The 14,660-nt window shown below is 52.9% G+C and overlaps 6 protein-coding genes and 2 non-coding genes across 8 annotated transcripts; 6 read left to right on the top strand and 2 right to left on the bottom strand.

Moving 5' to 3' along the window:
- Positions 1–377: 377 nt before the first annotated feature.
- BDP55DRAFT_636411 (LMBR1 domain-containing protein) lies at positions 378–1,922 on the top strand (the record flags this gene model as incomplete). Its single annotated transcript, XM_060572879.1, has 1 exon — positions 378–1,922. One exon carries the CDS (start codon positions 378–380, stop codon positions 1,920–1,922), a length of 1,545 nt encoding a protein of 514 aa, XP_060424861.1.
- An 873-nt stretch (positions 1,923–2,795) lies between these two features.
- Positions 2,796–3,140, bottom strand: BDP55DRAFT_636410 (uncharacterized protein; the record flags this gene model as incomplete). Its single annotated transcript, XM_060572878.1, has 1 exon — positions 2,796–3,140. The coding sequence occupies one exon, from the start codon at positions 3,138–3,140 to the stop codon at positions 2,796–2,798; it is 345 nt and encodes a 114-aa protein (XP_060424860.1).
- Positions 3,141–4,679: 1,539 nt separating this feature from the next.
- BDP55DRAFT_t296 lies at positions 4,680–4,776 on the top strand. The gene has a single exon. It is a non-coding gene; the product is annotated as a tRNA-Arg (tRNA).
- Positions 4,777–5,602: 826 nt separating this feature from the next.
- BDP55DRAFT_677728 (uncharacterized protein) lies at positions 5,603–5,993 on the top strand. Its single transcript, XM_060575935.1, has one exon. It carries the CDS (start codon positions 5,665–5,667, stop codon positions 5,866–5,868), a length of 204 nt encoding a protein of 67 aa, XP_060424859.1. The 5' UTR covers positions 5,603–5,664; the 3' UTR covers positions 5,869–5,993.
- On the top strand, positions 5,603–7,888 carry BDP55DRAFT_677726 (cytochrome P450). Its single transcript, XM_060575934.1, has 4 exons — positions 5,603–5,674; positions 5,971–6,396; positions 6,487–7,170; positions 7,226–7,888. Exons 2-4 carry the CDS (start codon positions 5,984–5,986, stop codon positions 7,446–7,448), a joined length of 1,320 nt encoding a protein of 439 aa, XP_060424858.1. The 5' UTR covers positions 5,603–5,674; positions 5,971–5,983; the 3' UTR covers positions 7,449–7,888.
- On the top strand, positions 7,802–7,887 carry BDP55DRAFT_t297. The gene has a single exon. It is a non-coding gene; the product is annotated as a tRNA-Glu (tRNA).
- Positions 7,889–8,662: 774 nt separating the features above from the next.
- BDP55DRAFT_732788 (methyltransferase) lies at positions 8,663–9,608 on the top strand (the record flags this gene model as incomplete). The annotated part of the gene is made up of 2 exons (XM_060579991.1): positions 8,663–9,314; positions 9,373–9,608. 2 exons carry the CDS (start codon positions 8,663–8,665, stop codon positions 9,606–9,608), a joined length of 888 nt encoding a protein of 295 aa, XP_060424857.1.
- A 379-nt stretch (positions 9,609–9,987) lies between these two features.
- Positions 9,988–10,907, bottom strand: BDP55DRAFT_561765 (family 16 glycosyl hydrolase; the record flags this gene model as incomplete). Its single annotated transcript, XM_060570099.1, has 2 exons — positions 9,988–10,071; positions 10,128–10,907. 2 exons carry the CDS (start codon positions 10,905–10,907, stop codon positions 9,988–9,990), a joined length of 864 nt encoding a protein of 287 aa, XP_060424856.1.
- Between the last annotated feature and the right edge of the window lie 3,753 nt (positions 10,908–14,660).

The raw sequence follows: 14,660 nt of genomic DNA, 5'->3' as shown, positions 1-14,660 counted from the left end.
ACCGCCGCTCGCCCTCGGCCTCGCGCCTTACACCCTTACCACCACACGCCCGCCCAAAAGATCCTGCGCGCGCCCGCATCAACCTCGCCTATCCTTCGGGATCCGGCGAATCGACTGTTTTTGTCCTTTTTGGGTTCCAAAAATTTCTAACGGAACCCATTATCCTCTTGGACGACCCTACGTCTAAAAACGTCACACCACCTCCCTTATTTTGCGGTTCATCCGCCCCCCCTCACCCCCTTTAACCCCTGTCCATCTTGTTGGCCCATCTTAGCCAGCCAAGATTTACAAAAGAAGACCTGAGGGCCGCAACCGAACATTCCAAGATTCAGCAAGCCCTCGAAATCCGGGGAACGCACCACACACCGCACCCAATCATGCCCCACCGCGTAGCAAACTTCCTGCGGAATTCCACTGAGAACTTCAGTGTTTCTGCCATTGCAAACCTCAAGACGAAGAGCAAGCAACACCAACAACATCATCAACCCCGTCACAACAACGTTCAGGACGAAGGCCTGTTGCGCAGAGTACCTCTCGACCGCCACTCTTCCTACTCCTCCGATGACGGCGAGCACATCCCTTACCACAACATGTTCGCAGCAGATCCCGCAGACCACCTCAAGGAGAAGAAGCACCACCACCACCGCCTCTCTCTGCCTTTTGGCCGCTCCAACAAGGACTCGCACGACAACTCCCACGCAGGCCTCGACTTGAAGATCGAGAGCCCGCCCATCGTCTTCTTTGGTGATGCCGAGTCCTCCTCCGGCGCCCTCGTCTCTGGCCAGATGCAGCTCGAGGTCAAGGACGAGCAGCTGCAGGTCGAGGCCTTTGGCGCCAAGCTCAACATCCACGTCCAACAGAAGCGCCCTTTCACCAACCACTGCGGCGAGTGCACCAACCAGTACACCGAGCTGAAGCGCTGGACGTTCCTCACACACCCCACCACGCTTAAGAAGGGCGTCCACCAGTTCCCCTTCTCCATCCTCCTCGAGGGCCACCTCCCCGCGTCCATGGACACGCCCATCACCTCCATCGCCTACGAGTTCAAGGCCGAGGCCACCCTCGTCAAGGGCACGCCCGGCTCCCAGACGCCCATCAAGTTTGAGCAGAACTTCGACGTCAAGCGCTCCCTCCCCCAGCCCGAGTTCCCGCACCACTCGGTTCGCGTCTTTCCCCCCACCAACATCAAGGCCAGCGCCCACTACAACCAGGTGATCCACCCTGCCGGCACCCACAACGTCTCGTTCCGCCTCGACGGCCTCACCAGCGCAAACGCCACCAACAAGACTGTCGAGTTCTGGAAGCTCAAGAAGGTTACGTGGAAGCTCGAAGAGACCATCAAGACCGTGGCCCCGGCCTGCGAGAAGCACGCCCCGGTCCCCGGCAACACCAACAACACCACGCAGCCTCAGCAAAAGGGCGTGGCCCGCACCGAGACCCGCGTCCTCGGCGAGAAGTACATGCACGACGGCTGGAAGTCAGACTACACCAGCACCGACGGCCACGTCGAGTTCGAGTTCGACTACGGCGTCGTCGCCAGCAAGCACAGCCACGGTCCGCGATACGCCTGCGATATGAAGTCGAGCGACGGTACCGAGGTCTCCCACGCACTCATGATCGAGATGGTCGTCTCCAAGGAGTGGGCGCCCGTCGGCAAGCCCCACCTCGCGACGCAGACGGGCACCGGTCGCATCTTGAGGATGCACTACCACGTGATGCTCACCGAGTGCCCCGGTCTCGGCGTCAGCTGGGATAATGAGGCGCCGCCCGTCTACCAGGACGTTCCTCCCTCGCCGCCCGCGTACCCCGACGAATCGGCTCCCGTCGACTACATGAGCCTCGAGCACCTTGATGGCCGAGCACACAACGGCCTAGCGCATAGCCGGGAGGGGTCCGTTACCGGCGGCTCTACCACATCATGACACCACCACTAGAAGATGAGAGTCATGAAGAATAATCAACACAAAAAAAAAACAATTACAATAATTCAAGAGACGGGACGAATGGGAAAACAAAAAGTTATTGAAATTAGGATTTGCTTGTCTTCAACCGCATTATACCCCCTGGTTCACGAACCGGGCGCTTGTTTTCTTATAGGATTATAACTTTTTTTGGCGGGAAAACATTGTCACAACTCAGTTGGATTTTTACTATGGACTTTTTGAAGAGATACATGGCATTGTGTGAAATGACCATGAGAAAGTGTTCTGCATTGCGAGGCGTTTTACGGGGACTTTGAACAGAGCTGATGGTAGAGGCACATCATTGATGATGCCGAGGTTCCCGTCATATGGCTTCTCAGTAGCTAGCTCGAAGAGAAAACATACAGTTGACGCAAGAATTTAGTACACAAATCACTACAAAATTACTTTGCAACTCCCGTGCATCTTTCAACGTGACTTGTTGGAAATGACTTTGTGAATGACTTAGTTACTCAGACTTGATGCTTTGAGTGCGCTTCAGCGGCAAAATGTGCCGCTGTGTTTCTACCAGACAACTTTAAACAAAATATCCCCCTCACCAATGAAACCACAGACTATGCGACCCACGACGCGTGGGATGGTAACATGTGGAATCCCCTCCGAGTCACGACCCTTGATAATTATAGGCTGTTGGCAGGTACTTGTCCGATGTGTACACTACTTCCTTGCGGCTCATCCCACGTTTTCTGTTGCTAGTTTTGTCTTCGCATTGCGTTTACCCGCTGCGGATGCTGCAAGACTCACTCAAATGCAAGGTTTTTTGGGACGGGAATGTCCCGAGCTTGAGGCTATTGAGTTAATCTTAGCCAACAATTACTTGACGAAAACTACTAGTTGGGCCTGTTGGGGTGGTGAGTTGGAGAAATTTTGGGACGGGAATTTGAATTTCAGGGAGTCTAGAACGCCCGCTGGTGTACGGCGAATATCCTTGGCGAGCGCTTGATCTGAGCTTTGGAGTGCTTTAGTGAAGGGTCTGATCGGGACATTGAGCACCGGGGCGGTAGCACTTGTGAGTATCGTGAGTTTACGGTCTACAGAGTTGGGTTGCGGCTTGCCGGGTTGTAAATGCCCTGCTCTGAGTCTCCTAAACTTGCTCACTCGCACGCATAATATTACTACGTAGGCAGTCGAAACGGAAAGTGATTCCCTGCTCGGCATGTTTCCCCGGAGCAGCAGTGCCACGTCGCTGGGGAGGGCAGCTCACGCCCGCCCCGTGTTTGATGGCGCCATGATAGTCTCGAAATGGATGATTCAACTTCCAAGGTCATCTCACGATAGTGCGGTGTGTGCGGAGGAGCTCTTAAGCGCCCCCCGGTGGACGGTGGGCGGTGGGCGGTTTCCCGTGCGCTGTGTGATGTGAGCCGGTATAGGGTACAGGAGAAGGGGGTGGTGATGTGTAACCGGCGCGCCGGCCCGGGTGTGTCGTGGCCAGCCCGCCCACGCACCTTCGGATGACAATCCGGTAGGTAGGGGCAGGAGGCGGGCTCAGAAGGCAATCATCAGTGTTGGCTAGGTGCCTTTTCTATGGGTCAACCCAGGCCGAAAGTCATGCGAGAGCCGTGTCAGAAGGACGGTGTGCGAACATCGGAGCCGGCCCGTTTTGGGATGGTTCATGGGGCGTCTCGCAAGATGCGAATGTGCGAAAGGAGCCGTAGGAGCCTAGGAGGTAGAGCCTGAGAGAGCGCGCTCCAGGGCTTGTCGGGATCGGTGACACCCGGATCCAGAGGGAGGGAGGGAGGAGGGGTGTGTTGGAGGGCGCCCCCGGGGTGGCAGAGGCAAGTTGCGGACGACGGAAGAGGTGGTTTTTCTTACGTGATTGATGGAGCTGGCCGGAGGCGCTCCCGGAAGGCGGGATGACTTGCCCAGGCGCGGGCCTGACACGCCTGGCTGGACTTGCAAACACCGAACTTGAAGAGCGAAGAACGGATGGGCAGGTCCAAGGCGTGCTCGGCGTGCTATCACCTGGCCGGCGGCACTGAGTGATGAATATCGGCACGCTTGGTGGAGCTCCGTGCCTGCTCAGAGTGTATCGTTCATGTTCTGAGGTCTCATGAGCAGTTGGCAGAGTCCATGTTTCTGTCTACCGACTTCCTGGATGCTCCTCCGTGTAAGACGGAAGAGTGGAGGCTCGTCACAGTTTCGGCGTCTATGCATGTCTACCTGGGCTGTTACGCTTGCTTCATGTTCCTTGGAAGCGGCCGTCAGCACTCAAGGTACCGTAGAAGAAAGAATTTTGCGGAAGACTTTTCTCTCATTCATTCATTGAAGATTGCCTCGAACCGATGCCCACATCGAACCCGCTTGCCCCATCACTAGCTCCAACACTTTCTGTGAGTTTTCCTCCAACCGCGCCCGACCCCATTCTCCGATGGATCGCCACCGGGGGGGGTCTGAAATTTGGGTTTTCCTTGGTGTGCTTTTGTGTGCCTTGATGTGAGCAGCGGGTGCGGGACGCCGACAGAAAGAAGAAATTTGTATGCAAACACTCGAAAAATCAGATGCAGCATTGATCCCAGTAGCGAATCATTGCGTCAGGACCCCACCAGCCGGTGAACGACGTGTGTCCTTGCAAAATCTGGTGTTTGCTTTGATGTGCGCCACCATGGGCAAAGCGAGTCAGGGAGCGCTTTTTTGCGCGACCCCGCTGGCTAGGGAAATATGGACGTAGCTTTTCCCACAAACGTCATCACAGCATCTGGCCGGCTGGCGCAATGGTAGCGCATCAGACTTCTACCTTCTCTTCTCCGGAGATGTGGTTATCTGGGGGTTGTGGGTTCGAGCCCCACGTTGGTCACATTTTTGAATTTTTGCCTCTCAAAACGAAAGAGAAACATGCTCTTTAATACTGTTTTGCCAGTGTCGATTTAATTGAGCTTTAGTCCACGTAAGATAAAGCGCATTGTAGTCGAAACATGTCCTGATACCTCGGTTGGTGCCCAATAACAATAGAATTTACTCGATCCTTCTTACTACAACCGTCCAGAACTAAAGCAATAAGAGTTTTCTTTAATCTCGCATATACTGGATCATCTCAGAGTCTCACATGCAGAACGCGTGGACTTACTCTCAAGGCCTCAAGCATGTATCTGTGTGATAGTAATACAAGCGATGTAACTGAAGGCTGGCCCCTGTTGTCAGCAACACCCGAGGGCCAGGGAGTTTAACTTACCGTCCAATGAGACCTCGCTTGTCTTGACCATAATCACGGATACTCAGGTAGAACTTAAGTCAACACTTGTACTAAAAGCTCACCACATAATCTCACGTCCACCATGCCGCACGTCTATCATTTCACTTTGCTAGTACCGAACCGGTTTTCATCTCGACTCACCTGCAAGTTAGTTGCTGACCTGATTGGTGCTTGTAGTCTTTCACGACGATACTGCTTGCTTACTGTACGTTAGCGCTGCAGCTCGACGTACGTCTCCAGGAGGAGGTTTAGTGCAATGCAGTTAGAAACGTGAGACTGTTACAATAATGCAATGACAATTAGGCGTGGCGGAGTCAATTCCAAATTTGATGCAGCTGATGGTAACGGAATCATATGCTGCATGCGTCAATGGGCCCGAAGAAGAGCATAAGAAGCCGGAAGAGAACGTTAAAATTTGCTCTCGAATGCCTGGTGACTCGAATGCACAGCCGAAGTTGAGGGAACGGAATCAGAGGAACAACCCCATTCAAAATGCTAACAAGTACGTTGTACGAAATCCTAATAATATGGTTTCCTGTGGTCTGTTGCCTGGCCATATTCCTTGTCCGCAGGGTTCTCTGGCCGACAGTCCTAGGCTTGCGAGAGCCCCCTACTCTACGGCCAAAGATACCTCTCATAGGTCATTTGATTGATCTAATTCAGATGGGATACAACCAGCATGTCAAGAACCAGTAAGTCTTGACTCTTAGGCCATTCAGCCCGAAAGTTCAGCAAATGATCAAGCTGGACGAGCAACTAAGGTACACCTGCATAGTGGGCTGACAAGTTACTACCTAGTGAGAAGTTCAACATGACGGCATACTCGCTGCCCATTCTTGGAAGAAAGCTTTACGTAGCATCTTCACCGCAATTGGCATCGTCAATCTTTCAGAAACGGACCCTCAGCTTCGAGCCCCTGATTGACACCTTTGTGCGAACTTTGGTAGGCATGGAAGGCCATGGGATGGAGTTGTGGACGAACCCGGAATTTCGTACCGCCATCTTTAAAGTTCTCTACAAAGGACTTACTGGGCCTTCCTTGAATGATTTAACGACATCCGGGGTCAGCCATTTAGCTAGTTTCCTCAACAAAAAGCCGCTCGACCAGTTCGACTCGAAAGACCTCCATTGCTGGACGCGAGAGACAGTGTCGAAGGCCATAATGGGGGGCTTTTATGGGAAGTTGAGTCCTTGGGAAGACAGTGCTGTGATGAGAAGCTTTTGGTAAGTAGGCGCCTTCTGCGCTTCTGCTTCATCATCACGTCTGGTGTATGTACCCTGACTGAAGAAGCTGTACTGATACTCAACATGTAGGGTCTATCATGATGATATGTACAGACTTTTCCCCGGAGTGGCCCCCTCTGTCATCGCCTCCAAGGCTTTCAAAGCGAGAAACGAGGTCATTGAAGCGTTGGAGTCATACATCAGACGCGAAGAGGACTTTGGTGCCGAAGTCCCTCTCTTTACTAGGGACAGATTCGGCGCAGAACGGAAGTTCGGAATGTCCGTCCATAACAGCGCCAAGATTGAGATCCTTCTAGCTACCGCTCTCGCCAACATATCTACACTAGTCTTCTGGCTTCTGTCAAATATTTACAGTCAGCCAGCTCTTTTGGCCAAGATTCGACTCGAGCTTCTTAGTGGAGCGGTTACCGAGAACCAAACTGATGAGAACGGGGTCGAGATGACGCTTCATCTGGGGAACCTAAAGGAGCACTGCCCACTACTGCTGTCGTCCGCGCAAGAGACAGAGCGGTATAACATTGTTGACAACATCACCCGAACGGTCATGACAGACACGACAATATCAGACGACGACCGCTCGTACCTCCTCAAGAAAGGAAACAACGTCCAGATGCCACTCAGCATTCTCCATAGCGACGCGAAAGTATGGGGAGACAAACCTGAAAGTTGGCAAGGCGACCGATTTCTGAACTTGGGCTACAATACATCATCACCGCCTGGTTTTCTCCCCTTTGGAGGAGGCAAGCATATTTGGTATGTGAATGGTTTCTCTCTGGTGGGTGAGCCATACTGACCGTTCGTGTGATAGCCCCGGCCGTCATCTTGCAAATGGTCTTCTTCTAGGCATTGCTGCGCAATTGATACTCAACGTTGACCTCAAGAGTATAGACGACGGGCCTATTCGGGTGCCAAAAGCAAAGGTCCCCTGGGCAACGACTGGTATAGGGAGGCCAGAGCCCGGTCCAGAATTAAGAGTTAGGATCAGCAGGCGGGAGGACTCGGGGCATGTGAAATGGTCTGTTGTGTATTGAGATGCAACAGTCTGCAAAGCCTATGGATGGCACTCTGGTTTGCTCTCAGGTGAGTGAGGTCTTGTTGTAAGCATAGTGACACCGGGTACGTGTGAATACATGCAGACAAAAACAATGCGGTTCTTTCATACTTTTACGATTTATGTCAATACAAATTCTCCTCGCCAGTTCTTTGCGATACGGCCTAGCAGGGTTCTTGGATGATCTGCTATCATTGGTACTCGTAGCTACATGTATCAAGACCTTGCAGAGTCGTTAGGGTAAGGTAGCCGGAATGATTGCGTCTCCGCTGTGGATACGCACAGCATCAATCGGTCCATTTGCTCATTGCTAGCCTTGAAAACTCAACAACATCCGATATGGTGTAGTGGCCAACATGATGCCCTCTCATCCTGTGAGAGGTTAGGCATAGCCCCGAGTTCGATTCTCGGTTTCGGAAGTGAGTAGTACCTGCCCAGGTGGGATTTCTTTTGGACTTTTTGCGATGGCAGCAATATCATGTCTTCCCATCCAACCCGGTTTTCTCCCGATAACTTTACCCGCCACTTGACTAGCTTGATTGACCGAACTCTCTAGTCACTTGAAAGTCATAGACGAAATGATGTGCCCATTGTTAGTAATGAATAGCTTACTCTATGATCCTGAAGTTGAAGTTCAAGACGCATTCGCTTTGCGCTGTTTGAAGTTGTACTGTTCGGCGTAAATCAGAACGCCGCTGACGGTTGGGTGGCAGATCGGGCAGTTGATCTAAACGCCGTACGCATGCTGATCCTCCCGCTGTCGAGCGGTGCATACCCCGCGGGATTGGAGCATGTCATTCGGGACGGCAACAATTCGGATCGCGGAATGTCGGCGATTGGAAATCAAGGGGCCCTAATCAATGCCGAGCCCGGGTGTGGGTCACGGACACTGCGAGAAACGGCTTAGAAATACTGGATGACTAATGAGCCACTGCCGAGGGTTGCGTGGTGATGCAATCATCCAGTCGTCTCATTCGTGCGTCCCCTACGCCCTTCGAGTGCTGCTTTAAAACTTCTGTCCCCCTGTCCCCCGCACGGCATTGTGTATTTCAATATCAGACCTGCAATTTGACATTGTTTAAAGGTACTATTATGAGCACAATCTTACGTCGATTACCAATTCTCACATCTGTCAAACCCAGTCTTAGAACCAACAACGTTCCCCGCATCATCCAAAGGAGAACCCTCGCAACAATGACCACCGGCAACTTTCGCTATCTGGACCCGGCGACTCTGTACGACAGCAAGCCCTGGGCTAAGGTCGATACTGATGTAACCTCCTTCAGCCGGCTCGAGCGCCGTCGGTCGGTAGTCAACATCCGCGAGTCGGCGGAAGAGTTCGGCACCGACGTTTCCGGGTTCGCCGTGTACAACTCTCCGGCCAAAGAGAAGGACTTCACCGACGACAACGCGGTGCGGAGCGGCTACTATGCTGAAGTTGAGTCCCTCTTGCGGGATAAGCTGCCCGGCGTGAAGAAGGTTGTGATCTTCGACCACACGATTCGGAGGAGGGAGAAGAACAGCCCCAGACAGCCGGTGCAGCAGGTGCATGTTGACCAGACGCCCGGTGCGGCAGAAGCTCGCGTGAGGAGGCATGTTCCGGGGAGTGAGGCGGATGAGCTGGTCAAGGGACGGTACCAGATTATCAACGTCTGGAGACCGATTGGGCACCCGGCGAGTGATTTTCCGCTTGCGGTGATTGACTGGCGGACGACGGAGCCCAAAGATCTGATTGCTGTGGATCTGCTGTACCCCAGACGGACGGATACCGACGACGACGATCGGGGCAAGGAAGTGCTTCCCGATCCGGCTTTGGCGCGGTCGACGGAGAATTACGATGTCAAGGGTGAGTACAACCCGGCCGATTTCATAACAAGTGTGTTTCTTTGCTAACAGCATCTTAGGCGAGACTTTCTCTGTTGCACCAAGCGACAAGCACAAGCTGTACTACGCCAAAGACATGACCCCTGATGAAGCCATGTTCATCAAGTGCTTCGACTCGAGGAGTCAGGGCCAGCCTGGCGGCAAGCCGGGACGGGCCGACTACACGCCTCACACGGCCTTTGTTGACCCCAACACCCCCGCAGATGCTAAGGGAAGACAAAGCATAGAGGTTAGATGCCTGGTATTTTATGAGTAGAGACCTTTCATCGGAGCACGGACACGTTTGCCGTTGTACCTCCAGTAGGTAGATAGATTACTTATAGGTCAATTACAGGACCCAAAGTATCTAGGTCAGGAGAGATAAGTTGTTATGAGCCATGAATATTATATGTACAAGTCAAATGAAGCTAGGCAAGGAACTATCTAGAAAAGCCATGCAGATGGTATGATGATTGATATTGACTTTGCGATTATGGAGATTATCTAGCGAGTGTGGGTGTGTGCATATGTCATCAAAATGACAAGGGGTATCTAAGTATGCTGGTTGCATATGTACAGCGAACAGCGTAGCTGCAGGAGCAGCAACAAGACGATATTCGAGATGGGTTCAAGGGCCCAACTGATGAAGGGCGAGATTAAGTGGACTGATAGACGGCAACATAGGCAGTCTCCATCATGCTTCCCCAGCCTCCAATGGTAGAGCCATCCGGGTTTCCGGGCTGTAAACAGTCAGTCAAACGGTCTTTATACAAATTTTACGAAGGCATCGACTTACCCAGTTACCTCCGACGGCAACATTCAAGATGAAGAACAATGGCGCGCGAGCCAGAGTGTTCCAGATACCCTCACTCCCAATCCTGGCACCGCTGATCTGGTGAAACTGCTGCCCGTCACGAAACCAAGTAATCGTCTCTGTCTGCCAGTTGCCGGACCGACGATCAATCTGCAGACGCCATGTGTGCCACCCTTGGTCCGGGATGCCAATGTTTCCGCCGATGCCGTTGGGCTCGTTGCACGCGCCGCCAGGCAGGATATCGCAGTGGACTGTCCCGTACCCCGTCAGCTGCCCGTTGACCGTCTCGAGGATATCGAGCTCGCCGCAGCGAGGCCAGCTGACGCCGTTGCGGATGGCGTCGCCGAGAATCCAGAAGGCGGGCCAGATGCCCTTCTTGTTGGCAATGGCGTTGTCTCCGAAGCGGATCTGGGCCTCGGCGACGGTGAGGCGGCCGGCGGCGGGGGTGAAGACGTAGCGGGATTCGATGCGGCCCGAGGTCCAGGCGCCGTTGCCGTCCTTTTGGGGAACGATTTGGACGGTGCCGCCACCTGAGATTTGAAGGTTGGAGCGGGAAGTTGTGTATTCCTGGATCTCGTTGTTGACGTGGAGGTTGGTGATGATGTTCCAGTTGCCGGTGTTGATGGGGTCGCCTGAGGCGCCGGGGAAGCTGTCTTGCCAAAGGCGGGTGAGGCCGGAGTAGTTTGGAGAGTCCCAGGCCTGGGTAGCGGCTGGGAGGAGGAGGAGGAGGAGAAGGTTTGACAGGATGGACTTTGAGTACATTGTTGCGATGATGCAAAGCTCTTGGAGCTAAGGACTGTAGTTGGTGTTCTGGGAGTCTGATTTTGCAAAAAGTAGCTCCAAGGAGTGAATAGAGTTTGAAGCAAACTACTTATCCAAAGTGAAACTGAAAGGACTGTGATGAGGAAGGTTTATAAGAGGAGAGAGAGACTGTAGCTATTCGGAAAGGAAAGGCATGTCTTGGGGAGGGGCACAAGATCACGATGGTGGATGTTATCGTCGGGGGGTGGTCGCACGAGCAGCGGGTTGAAGGACCATGGGGACAGAACGGGAAGCATTCATCATGGGACTTACTGTATATATACAATGGGAAGGAAGTCCAAGTGTGGGCATGCAGATGTAACATTGAACGATGCGTGCCGCGTCGGCCAAGGACCAAGGGTTCTCTTCTGCCCAGCCCTTGCAACAAAGAAGGGCGGCAGGGCCACATCAACGGCGGGAGCAACCCGCATGTTGAATCTAGAACCTGCATCTGCACAGCGCATTGGTACTGAGCCGTAGTCACTGCTGCCAAGTGGGTTACGGGGAGGCGAGTTGTCCCTTTTTTCTTTCCTGTTTAATGAAAAGAGTCCCCAGGTCTCAGAGCTGCGTCCAATCTTCAGCAGAGAACGGAGGTCTCAAGGAGGGTGGATGGTAGTCTGGTTCATATATGCTTACCCCCTGTGCTCTCTCCGTCGTCTAGTGTTGCACAGGGTAGGGAAAGTCGGATTTGGGTGTCCGGTCTAGAAGATCAGATGGCACATGTACGTCCCGCTACTCGCATCAAAGACCGTGCTCCAAGCCCACGAGAATGGATGCACCACGCGGTGTTAAAGCGATGGACGGAGGAAGCGTGCTCCTCTGAGACATAGTCCGCCGCGGGACACACATCCACATCCTCGGTGGCTCCAATATCTCGGACGGTAGTGTCTCCCTTGCGCTCAACTGTGCACGATCACGGCCCGGTCAGTCTGTCAATCGCGGTTGGCAAGGCCAATATTCCGAGGTGAGGCTGGCGCATAAGCGGAGCGCAGAGGCTTGTGGCTGGCTCGACAAACATGCATACATGTAGTTTGGGGAGAAAAGAAAGATTAAGGCTCTTTAATGGTGGCCAATAGAAGACAAGAAGGACCAAATGTACCGAGAATGTCCCTGTTCTAGGAAACACCGGGGGGACTGGGGTGGCTTTTTACCATCTGGCCCCCCCTCGGGAGAGGCTTCGTTTCATCTCGGGCATCTGCCAATCGGCGACGGAAGATGGCAAGGCTTCAAAAAGTGCCCCGCGGACGGAGGGAAGGGGGCCACGGGGATGTAAAGGGATCGGTACCAGCGGCGCGGCCCCAAGGCGTTTCTTGCGGTTGTGGTTGGTTGTGGGCTCGACATACTGACCCTGGCGACGGCCACGCGGGAAGTGGCATTCGGCCGCCCTCCCTGGTCCATGGCAGAGGAAACCCCCAGGAACCCGCGGATGGTTCCAAGGTCTGGGCCTGCTTCGCTTCCGCAGACCTTTGCTATTGTCATGTTGACTCCATGTCCTTTCCCGTCTACGGTCTTGGGGTCTTGGAGGTGGATCCGTCGCCAAGCGGGATATTGTTTTCGTCACGTCCAGTGATTTTGCAGAAGGACCCCAAGACTACGGAGAGACATCAGGCGAGAGATATTGGTGACCTTTGTGCGACGGGCCCAGCGAGGACATATGGGAATGGCGGTACCTGAACGCCACCGCGCTAGCGGCAGTTGTGCAAATCAGTCTAGTAAGCTGCAAGATCTAGACACCTGCACAGCGCACATTAGTTGTTGCCCCCCTTTTACTCCTTGTCATGTTTGGCGCGATAGACCAAGTGCTTGATGTTGGAAAGGTGACGTTGCAGGCTCCAAAAGACTGCACGAGGTAGCAAATGTGGACAGCTGCGCTTTTGACAGGCCCAGTGTCTTAGCCAGTCACTCTTCCTCCTGGGAAAAGGGGGAAAGATGGGGTTCATGGGCATAACCCTCTTTGCACCTGACATTACTTGTGTTCAAACAAGGCCAGTTTCAGGGAACACATCAATCAGCCAGCCCGAAGAGTTCTTCTCTGACTGGCCATTCGTCCACATTAGGGGATTAAAAGGGCATGTGAAAAAGGCTCGATGGCACCTTGCCAACACGGCTTTAGTGCGGGTGAGGCGCCTAAGCCAATGCGAATAACTCCCTAGGTTGGATGCGATTCGGAGTCTGATTGGTTGGGGTTAAAAGTGCAAGGGGGGACCGTGATCCTGAAGGGGAAATCTCTTTTGGTGTGGGTGAGTGTGTGGATGAGCGGATTGGACTGGACGCGTGCGTGGCATCTACATAGGGTTGCAATAGAAGAAAAAAAAAAGGGATGGAAGAATCTGAGGATTGAGAAAATTCAGACAAAGCGCGTCATGGGAAAAGCCTCATGATTCATGTAGTCGACTTCTCATTACCAAAGAGCATCTTGCTTCATGACAGTGCATGTCAGCAGCTCCCGGTCACTGGGCCGGCACCTGGTGGACCTCCCGACCCGTAAGCCGGCACTAACCCCACAATTCCCCGCGGTCTTGAGATTCGGCACTGGCGGTATCAATTCGGCGCGATCGTCTCAGTACGCTGGTCATGCGACCTGGTCACGCTCTCAAGGTGATAGAGAGGTAGACCAAAAGTGCTTGAAACACCTCTTTGTTTATCCCAACTCTGGCCTTGACTGCAGTGAGCACACAACCTTTTTGTCGTGCGACAAAAAAGTTGTCACTTTCCCCAGTTTTTTCCCTGATCACGGGATTGCTCATAGTGTCTAGAAGTAATTATTCAACATGGGTTTACAAGCCTCAACATGTCTTGTTCACGTTCACTTGCTTACTGGGAATACGATAGGGTGAGTGGCATGGGATGAGGCTTGCGACATGATTGATGTCTGCTTAAAGACATAACTTCAGACAAAGGTTGGTGGTTCAATTGTCTGGAGTAAATGTTTTAAATCTTCTTCAACGTTAAAAGAAACCGTTGTGAATATTGAAGACTTGAGTTGATAGAATTGAAAGTCCTTCACAAGGGATCTTGCCTTGGAGCCTGAGTATTCCGGCCCCGTTTATTCGGCGCCGAGACGGCCGACTAAGGCTGGCTTGGTTCTGCTTTGGGATTCTGACACTTGCAGTTTCGTGGCATATTGATTTAAGGTGTTGAGAGCCTTCCAAGAAGCTTTCTATTGAAAAACCAAAAGGTCAAAAAGGCAAAAGAGTTCACCCCACCGGTGCTGGACTGAGGGCTATATTTTTTGGTGCTCATGCTAGGATCGGAACTCGGTCGCTAAGCCTGTCGTATAGTAGGCTGGTTTGCGAAGATAATTGATGTTGACCACTAAACATTCCACCACCACGTCACAGTTTGACCTGACCCCCGGCCTAGGAGGCGGCTGCTGTGCTGGTGACAAGAATTGTGTTGGAGGGGTATCTGAGGGCTTGTTGTATTAAGGTAGTAAGCAAAGGTCATCGGATGAAAAGTTTGTGATGTGGCTGGGTAAACCTGAGGAAGGTGCGACGTTGGTGATGTGGATGGTGGCTGCCCTGGCAAGCGTTGCGGATTGTTCACCTGAAATACCTCAGCCTTGCACTCAACGCTACGCGCCGCAGTCTAGGAGTCTTAGGACAACAACTGGGGATGGGGGGAAGTTGAGGAGCCTGCCACCACCGTACATCGCCATGAACACCTCGACCATGAAGTTGCAAGACACTATAACCCTTTGGACCCATCAATGTC

This window comes from Colletotrichum godetiae, assembly GCF_030913485.1.
Source record: "Colletotrichum godetiae strain CBS 193.32 chromosome Unknown BDP55scaffold_53, whole genome shotgun sequence".
Lineage (NCBI taxonomy): Eukaryota > Fungi > Ascomycota > Sordariomycetes > Glomerellales > Glomerellaceae > Colletotrichum > Colletotrichum godetiae.
This window is presented reverse-complemented; position numbering and strand designations above follow the sequence as displayed.